Source organism: Bison bison, unplaced genomic scaffold (assembly GCF_000754665.1).
Source record: "Bison bison bison isolate TAMUID 2011002044 unplaced genomic scaffold, Bison_UMD1.0 scf7180017864349, whole genome shotgun sequence".
Classification (NCBI taxonomy): domain Eukaryota; kingdom Metazoa; phylum Chordata; class Mammalia; order Artiodactyla; family Bovidae; genus Bison; species Bison bison.
In genome coordinates, this window is record NW_011494921.1 from 4,250,661 (window position 1) to 4,260,424 (window position 9,764).

The 9,764-nt window shown below is 47.2% G+C and overlaps 1 protein-coding gene across 1 annotated transcript in view; it reads right to left on the reverse strand.

Moving 5' to 3' along the window:
• ZNF532 (zinc finger protein 532) overlaps window positions 1-9,764 on the reverse strand; it is a 112,338-nt gene that overhangs the window by 34,366 nt on the left and 68,208 nt on the right. The window contains exons 6-7 of the mRNA XM_010854828.1: window positions 6,714-6,890; window positions 294-456 (exon numbers count right to left, since the gene is read on the reverse strand). Coding sequence (XP_010853130.1) covers window positions 294-456; window positions 6,714-6,890 — 340 coding nt within the window. The remainder of the gene's footprint in view (window positions 1-293; window positions 457-6,713; window positions 6,891-9,764) is intronic.

Here is a 9,764-nt window from a genome sequence, read left to right on the forward strand (position 1 = left end):
AGGGAAAATAAAAAGTCTATGACTGTATTATTCTTCGTACAGTCAGGGCATGCATTTGTTACTTGGCTCTGATTTTTTTGTGATATGCAGGCCAGGACTCCGGATTAAAAAGCATCTCTCAGTCAAGAGAGCTCGATGGCTGCACGCTGTCAACTGCTCACTAGCAACGACCAGCGTCCACCCCTTCCCTCAACAGCGCCACTCGTGCTGTCCCGTAGTCTACGGCTCAGCCCTGACTTACGACCGACGTTTGCATCTACAGCTCCCTGAAAGGACAGAGGAGAGGCACGCACCTTGATATGGTCCATCATGAGCTGCTTCTGTGCATATAAAAGAGAACAGTCTGGACACTTGAAGACAGACACCTTCTGGTTTTCGATGTGTTGGTCAAAGTGGCGATACAGCAGGGTTTGCAGGGTAAATACGGTGTCGCACATGGAACACTTATATATTATTCTAAAACAGAAGAAAGAGGTGCGGGGAATGTCAGTCAGCCCTCATCGCTCAGGCCAAAGGAACCGCCACTTCGCATCCAAGAATTCAGGAGGCGAACGCACACAAACGCAGTGAAGAGAACAGAACGGTTTAGCTTTGAGACAAATCTTCCAGAGCAACATTTTGGTACAGACACACTCCGACACATCTTCACTTGTGAGCTACTTTAACAAGAGCAAAAGCATCCTTTCGCTTTTTTTTTGAAACAGTTTTAAAGATCAGACGAGGGGATGGTGCTACCCTAACCTGAAAGAGAAACTGACTGATGAACTAAGCAGGCCCACACATCTCGGGATGCCTGAACATGCTGCTACTTGCTGCAGGTTTTCTTTCAGAGTTAGTAGAATTTTACATTTGAATCTCACTATTTCTTTGCCTTTCCTTAACACTGAAAGCCCTGCACCAGGGAACAATTATACATGAAATACAGACCCATAAAAGAAAATCCACAAATCAAACGTTGCTTCAATGCTTGAATACCTACTGTCTCTACCTGGTTTAAAATAATCACTGTCCGCCACAAACCACTTCCCTACCTAGTACGTGACTGCTAGGCAGCCCCCTTATGTGAATTCAGAGGCTCTGAGCCTTCTGGACACTCCCTTCACCCATCAACACTTTCCGCTGGATCCTGAGCGGGGTGGGGGGTGGGGGGTGTCTGGGAGAATCCAAGGACCCAGACTCCTCACTCCCAGCCTTCACCTCCAGGGGTTCACCAGGACACTCAGGGGGTCCCCATTTTCCAACACAGCCGTCCTGGCCCTGAGAGGAGACCCTGGGGGTGCCAGTGTCTCCTCTGAAGAGCCAGGAGCACCTGCACAGAAAACTCCAAAGAGCAGCGAGGGGAACGGCAGAGAGAGCCTGGCCCGAGTCGGCAGTCCAACAAGAAAGAACACCCAAGGCATCCTCGCCATTTCTGCAGGATGGCGGAAAGGAGGGACGCCCTCCCTGGGAACCACCTGTCTGTCCTCACAGGGTCTTTGCATTTCTCTGCCCCAAAACTACAGATTTTCCCCCTCTTTTTCCACATGAGTTTTATAAACGTAACGAGCATGAGCAGCATATGATTTTAGAAGATCCTGACATGTCAGCTACCCTGGCATAGAGCACAAGCACCCGTGACTGGGAGAAGGGGGTATTTTTTTAATATCAGACGTGGTTTACAGGATTTTATCATTCAGCTCAAAGGTGGTACATTAACATCTACCAGAGATGAGCACTTCCCCACTGTCTGAAATAGCTAACAGCTGGAAAGAACCCAAACATCCAGTATAAGTAAACAAGAGCAATAATGTATGAACATGCAGACATATACCAATGACATGGAATGATCTTCATGCAAATTTTAAAGAAAACAGGTAAGAAGACAGGATGGAGGATGGGCTCACATTTTGAAAAAGCAGCACAGAAAAGAAACAGCATGTAACTGTTGTCCTCTCAGCTGGGTGCTAATACCCCTATTTATTTACTTATTTAACCTATTCCTGTAACTGTTTTGCCTGCTTATACTTCCTGATCTTTCTTAAATTAGCACCTAGCAATAAGAAAAAAAAAAAGAATAGTCTCAAGAAAAGAACTAGGATTGCATTAGAAAACTAGGACTGCATTCTTAGAAAAGAACTAAGATTTACTAGCTAGGTTAAAAAATTTTCTCAGGACTCCTCCTAGTTTCAGAAGTAACTGCTTCACAAAAATCAGCATGGCTTGCGCTTACGTGTGCTACATTCCTTCCGTTTTGTTTTGCTCGGTTACCTTCAACTGAGCTGCAAAGAAAGTAGAAAACAGGACATAATCTATTCACCTCAGACATAATCTATTCTTCTGAGGAACAGGTTGCTGGAATGCACCTCACAAACCACTATCAAATATCCAGGGGAAACAGCGACCGCACAGGGCAGTTATCTGGGTACCGCCAAGTGGACCAGAGGATGGAGGCGAGCATCCCCAGAGGGACAGGCGTGCAGGGAGCATCCCCGAAGGTGCAAGGAGATTCCTGCCAGAGGACGCACCCTGAGTCCAGCTGTGAGAGCGCAGGACAGGGCGGGAAAGAGGGTCATCTTCAGGACACGGGCCGGGGCCTTCCCTGGCTGTCCAGGGGTTCAGACTCCACACTTCCAACGCAGGGGGCTCGGGTTCAATCCCTGGTCGGGGAACTAAGACCCCACAAGCCACACTGCGTGGCCAAAAAGTAGGGAAAAAAGGAAAAAAAACAACACGAGGCTGAAATCCCCTGCAGGATGTGAGTAGCAAAGACTGAGCACTGCTCCAGATGGAAGCGCACTGGACAACTAGATGCGCAATGGGCTCCTAGATGAGATTCTGTACCAGGAAGAGAAAAAAGGAAAAAAAAAAAAACAAACAAACAAAGTATCTCACAGTTGGAGAAATTTTCATGGGATCTATCAACTGGATGGCAAAATATAAACCCATGCTGGGAGACTGCTGCTGCTGCTAAGTTACTTCAGTCGTGTCCGACTCTGTGTGACCCCACAGACGGCAGCCCGCCAGGCTCCCCCATCCCTGGGATTCTCCAGGCAAGAACACAGGAGTGGGTTGCCATTTCCTTCTCCAATGCATGGAAGTGAAAAGTGAAAGAGAAGTCGCTCAGTCGTGTCCGACTCTTCTTGACCCCATGGACTGCAGCCCAACAGGCTCCTCCGTCCCTGGGAGTTTCCAGGCAAGAGTACTGGAGTGGGGTGCCACTGCCTTCATGCTGGGAGACTAGATGGTGGTAATAACGCACATGAGTGTTCTTCTTGGGAGGAGAGGCGGAACACACCCAAACATTTCTGCCCTGAGGCCCCATTATTCCTAAGTGGGAGGAAGAGAGGGAAAGATACAGAGAGAAAAGATCAAAGGATGAACCAGGTGTTGGGAAGGCTAACAGCTGGGGCACGTGGGTAGAGGGGACACACGAGTTCTCCACAGTGCTCTTCCAACTCTTGTGTCGGAGATGATCACAAAATTAAAAAAACAGGTGCTAATATCAGAAAAGCCCAAGTAAGGGTGCCACGACCCTCGCCGACACAGAGCTAGACCGTGAGCACAGAAGACTGGCAGGGAGGAACCACGGGGGGACCTGCAGGCGGGGAGCCGCGAGGGCACTCGGGACGGGGTGACCGGTCGGCACAAAGGCAGCGTCCACACGGGCACAGCCCCGGGGCATGCGACTGGCAGGGGAGGGGCTGTGAAAGCTGAACCTGCAAATGTGACTTGACCCCAAATGTGAGCCTGAGTGAACATCAGGAGAACTGGACTGGAACAGTGCAGGGGGCAAGGCGCTGAAAAGGAACCGCAGGGGAGCGGAGAGGAAAGTAGCAGGTGGGAAAGAAAGAGTAAGTCTAAATACCCACCCTCGGGTCAGGACAGAGCGCAACACCTGAATGTAAAAAAGCGCGTGAATGATAGAGGATTCTAAGCTCAAAACCGCAGCCAAGTGCCTCCACGGCCACTAGGGCTCCAGCCAGCTACAAGGCACGACACGTGCCCACGCCTGTCCTGGGGGATCTGCACCACGGCCCCCTCAAAGGTGGCTCAGAGACCAGAGAATCTGCGTGCTGCCTCATAAATCCCAGGTCGGCTCTTCAAATTTGTCTTCGTGTGAAGCAAAGCCCTCCACCATGCCATGATGACATTGTGCGTGGCTTTATGTCCTGGCAACCTGTTTCCAAGCTCTGTTTCTTACCCAGTTCTTCACTCTAAAGTCCTCGTTTCTCAATTTGCATGCAGTTAGAAGCAGCAAAGAGAAGGACAGTGCGGCCCAAAATACTGCTGGTTATTCAGCCATCAAGGAAGACATTAAAAAAAAGTCACTCAATGTATCGCTGTAAAATTTTAGCAGCGGACATTCACAATGATCTCAAGATTACCCAGAAAAGATGAAAGGGCATTCAAAGTTCCCTTGACAAGGCAGGGAAAAGTGCCTGACTACACACGGGAAAACAAGAAATGAAGCAATGGGATGGTTCCTGGACATAACGGGCACTACATGTGTGTTTGAAATAAAAATCCTATGTCACGCCTTTCAAGCTGAGGTTCATTCTCAGACTTGCATATTTTCTCTAAAGGAAACGTGGGGTGGGGATTTTTATATTGATCTTTAAAAATTAACATAAGCTGTTTGCATAATGTTGGATCTTCCACATAAAACCACCTGTTAACCAAACACCACTGTGAGGTTTCACACGTGAGGTTCTACTCACTTAATGTGGGGCTGACTTAACAGTGGCTCAGCACTCAAGAACACACCTGCCAAGGCAGGAGACTTGGGTTCGCTCCCTGGGTCAGGAAGATCCCCTTGAGGAGGAAATGGCAACCCGCTCCAGTGTTCCTGCCTGGAGAATCCCATGGACAGAGGAGCCTGGTGGGCTACAGTCCATGGGGTCACACAGAGTCGGACATGACTTCGTGACTAAACGATGACAACAAATTGAACAGAACAGGGATCTAACGTTGAAAGAAAGCTTCCTGGTCAAACACGGGCCAACCGGCTTCCGGGGCGGCACAGTGAGGCGGGCTTGACGGGAGTCTGTTTGGGGAAAGGGGTGCCCTCAGCCCCGGAGGGCGGGAGACGGACCACAGGGCCCCAGGAGCCGCAGGGCTGCCGGGGCGCAGGCCTGAGTCACTGCTGCAAACTGAGCCCACTGGTCTGCGGGTTCAGCCGTCTTTCGCTTCTAAATTTGTTCTATAGTTTAAAACTCAGTTGTTAATGCCTATATTTGGGCGTGGACTTGTTAAAGGCTATGGTAGTAGAAAAAAATTTTTTTCTAAGAAAATATTGGAATAACTTTTTCTCTATACATTACTCAAATTTGAGGAGTATTGTTTTAGCTTATTTTAATGATGTGCTGTGCTGCATTCCCAGGTAGCAACTACTGTTCCAGGTTTCATACCCATTCCAGTGAATAAAGTTTTATTTGTTTGAATAAAAAAACCAAGTCAAAAACTGTATTTATGGAGTGGGGGGTGGAGGGAGACTATGTTAGTGCCCAAAAGCCTCATGACCATGACCACGCCCACGGCCTCATGACCCACTGAAGGCTGTTTAACTAAAAATCACTAATGTCTGTCTTCACAGCTATGACCTCAAGTTGTATGTGGATCCCCTAATTTGTAATGTGCTTCATTTTTAAGACCTACAAAGATCACAGCTGAAGGTCCCACTAGAATAAAACTCCATTTTCTCATAGCTTTTTAGCAAACAGGGTCATTTCTATCACGTTGAGCCACAAACACTTCCCCCAGACTAAACGCTTCATGAAAAACCAAACACATACAATATGGCATGTACACGTATCTCCCCCAATACTCCCTTGATTATAGGTTCAGAGAAAAACACAGCAATAGGTTTGAGGCAGCAGCTCTAGCCACACGTAATTATCGAATTATGCACGGCCACGAGCCACACAGGAAGACACTGCCGTCAGCCTGGCCATCGGACCCGGGGCCGGGTGAGCAAGGAGCGGGAGCGGAGGCTGTGGGCCCCCACGCGCCAGGCAGAGGGGCCCCGTGGAGGCATTCCAAATGCTTCACTCTGCTTCACCTCCAGCAAAATCTGGGACAGGCGTGTGACCCTCACTTTGCCAGGGTCGGGGTGGGGCCAAGGTCACCGCTCTGGTGGGTGATGGCCAGATTCTGACCCCAGGGCCCCCACTCTCTCCTCTCTGCCAGGCTGCCGCCACGGCAGGCCACCAGCTATAACTAATCCACTGCGGGATTTAAGACTCCATGAGGAAAATCCTGACACAAGTAAGATGGAAATTAAGGCAAAAAATGAAATTTACTTTTACTAGTCCAAGACTTATACTGGCTATGAAGTTAAGTTCAGGAACCAGGGTCTTCAGTTGACTTCATCTTCTGAATGGTACTGTGAAAGTGTATCAGATGAAAAAAGAAACTATGAAAATTTAAAAGTTGACAGTTTTTTTTTTTTTTAGTCTTCCGAGAACCTAGGAAAAATCATCTTAAAAGAACAAAATCGGTCAATGTTCATTTAGCAAAAACTGATGACAAGAGCATAAACAGTGACATTTTTGGACAAAGACCTCACCCTGGACAGTACTGAAGGCTTCAGGAAGTTATACGCTGTCTTTCACGAGCATCACAGTTTGCACAGCGGCGAAATCCTTCACGTCTTGAAATTTTACCCCACCGAACTACCACCTCCTCTAAATTCCTGAGAAAGGAGTGGAGAAGAGCTGAAAGGCAGCGCGACTTACTTTGGTTCTCCTATCTTGATGCCAGGATGCTGCGTGTAGGCATGAGAGTGTGTACTTGGGGCAGACTTAAACGCCATTGGACAGATAGGACACTTGTAGAAGACTTCACAGTGAGAACCTTGAATGTGAGACTTCAGTGCGGCCACATCTGAGTACACGACATTGCAGTGCACACATCTGTTAGAAAACAAACACACGGGCGTCAGCACGAGACCGTCAGACCTGTGTGGCGTGACTGTGCAAGACTGGCTCACGTGAACATACTGAAAATGGCCCTTCTGGGTTTTTTGTATTTTTTTTTTTTAAACATGTGGAGTTTCTTCCATTTACGACAGATCAAATTATCTTCATATAGTTGAGAAGGAAGATTAGGAAAAAGAAAAATGAAACTCCAAGAGACTATTTTTTTGAGCATCTTTTATAAAGTGCCTAGGCGTGAACATCCAGATTCCAGACTGCGGTGGGTCCGATGGAGCGTGAGGCCATGTCAAGGCCAGGAGCACAGCAAGACCCTATGGCTTCCGGCTTTGAGAGGATGACCACAGCTAGATGCTGAGGGTCTCACCCATCCCCAAGACCCGCTGGAAGAATTCTTCTGATACTACACGCCAGTGACAGAGGGACCCAGAGGGACAAATGAGGACTGGCTCAAAGCCAAGGCAGCGTCCTGTCCACCCCGAGGCGGCAAACGTACCTGGGGCTACTGTAGAGAAGGCCAAGCACCTAGTGCATTGGTCTCCTGGAAATTCCATTTAAGCACATGACATCTGTTTGAGAATGACGTGAATGATAAACTGTTAAAGGACAAACCTCCCCCAATAAATGGCCTCTCGAGCTCACCTCTTCTTGAATTAATACTAATTTGATGGTTAGCCCACTCCTCACTCAGATCTAGCCCTACAGAAACAAACTTCACAAGTATGGAGACACGTCCCCCAGCCGCATCTTTCTCACGGAGGGACTCCCAGCACCACTGAGAGTCCACCCATTTATCGCTTAGGCGTCCTTGTCGGCCCACCCCTGAAGATTAGTCGAGGGTGGTCTCTCTGCTGACCCGCAAGGACAGGCCTTTCAACACCTGGCAGCCGTGTCCTGGCCGTGAACGTGAGAGGCTGACCTGGAGGGGGGCTGCAGACAGGGCTGAACCTAAGATGCTTCTGTCTTAGAAGCTCCCTCCCAATTCAGGGAGCGGCTGCCAAAGTCACACCGAGTGGCACACTCTGAATTATGCGTGTTCCATCGAGTGTGCCGTGTTAAGTAAGCTTTGCGAGCATTTTATAAAAACGGTAATTAATGCCTTAGCATTTCAAGTGACTGAAGGCATCCTGTTCAGCAGTATATATAATAAATAAATATGTATATAATATATGTTATATATATAAAGCAGTAAATAACAATAGGAAAATAAGGAAACCTCCTCTGTCTGATCTACCTGAACTACTATTTCAGGCAAAAAGCCACCCAACCACCCTGAAATGATCCTGAGTTAATATGAACTTGGGTTGCCTGAACAGGTTCCGATCCTCTCTGGGCCAGTGTCTCACTTGTAAATGAGAAGAGCTGGACTAGATAAATTAGTCCTTCCCAACCCTAGAAGCCTGTGACTCCTATGAAAGAAGAAGATCATCTAAAACGAAAATAGCTGGGTTGCTAACTATTAAACTGAAGCACACGGTACATCACGAATCATAAACAAAACATTTTTCCCGGCAAGAGTACAGGTGATCGGTGCAAGGGCAAAACACCCAGGAAGGGCGAATCCTCCCGAGTCTCCTGGAGTCAGAGGAAGACTTAACCCCTGAGAAATCCAACAAGAGGTGAGAGAATCAACAGCTGACAACGGAAGTGGCTGAGGCTTGGCCCGAAGAGCTTCATGGAAGCAAGGGAAAGCCTGCCTTAATATGAGGAGAAAGTAAAAAAATTTAAAAGAACTCAAGAGACAGTTGTAAAATATCTGCCTGCAAGTGGGAAGAAAGATTCATGGGCAACAGGGGCCAATGAGGACTGTAAATAAGGTTGAAAAGTAGGAGGAGAACTGGAAGGGTTCCTATGGCATTCTAATGCTTCTAAACATCTAGCCTGCTAACAAATATTTAACAGAGCCGAAGCCCTTTGTGTTCTGGATACCAATCAAGTTTCTCTTCATTTTTTAAATTAAAAACATAATAAAATGCTTACAGTATACAATCCTCTAATTTCCTCTTCCAAATGCAGATTCAGTGGATTGAGAAGAGGGAAAATTCAGAGAAATACTATATTTGACTTCTATCAAATCGACTAGAAGCTAGAGACCCCTGTAATATCTGGGAGATAGCAGTATGATCAGGAAGAGAGCCCACGGAAGACACAAACTCAGGCTGGAAGCTGCGCTGGAGACATTCCTCTGGCTAAAAATAATTTAAAAAAAAAAGAAAAAATGGGGAAACTAAAAAGCCAAAAAGGAGAAGAAGAAATCATACAAGGTCAAGGGGCTGCTAAATCCCAGCCAAATGGTAGACCGAGCTGTTACTTGAAACAAGAGGAAAACAACTAAAGTCAGATTTTGTTCTATCACCTAAAGAGGTGCAAACATGAACGAAATTTCAGACACACACACATAGGTCAGGAAGCAACAGTTAGAACTGGACACGGAACAACAGACTGGTTCCAAACAGGAAAAGGAGTACGTCAAGGCTGTATATTGTCACCCTGCTTATTTAACTTCTATGCAGAGTACATCATGAGAAATGCTGGACTGGAAGAAACACAAGCTGGAATCAAGATTGCTAGGAGAAATATCAATCACCTCAGATATGCAGATGATACCACCCTTATGGCAGAAAGTGAAGAGGAACTCAAAAGCCTCTTGATGAAAGTGAAAGAGGACAGTGAAAAAGTTGGCTTAAAGCACAACATTCAGAAAACTAACATCATGGCATCCGGTCCCATCACTTCATGGGAAATAGATGCGGAAACAGTGGAAACAGTGTCAGACTTTATTTTTTGGGGCTCCAAAATCACTGCAGATGGTGACTGCAGCCATGAAATTAATAGATGCTTACTCCTTGGAAG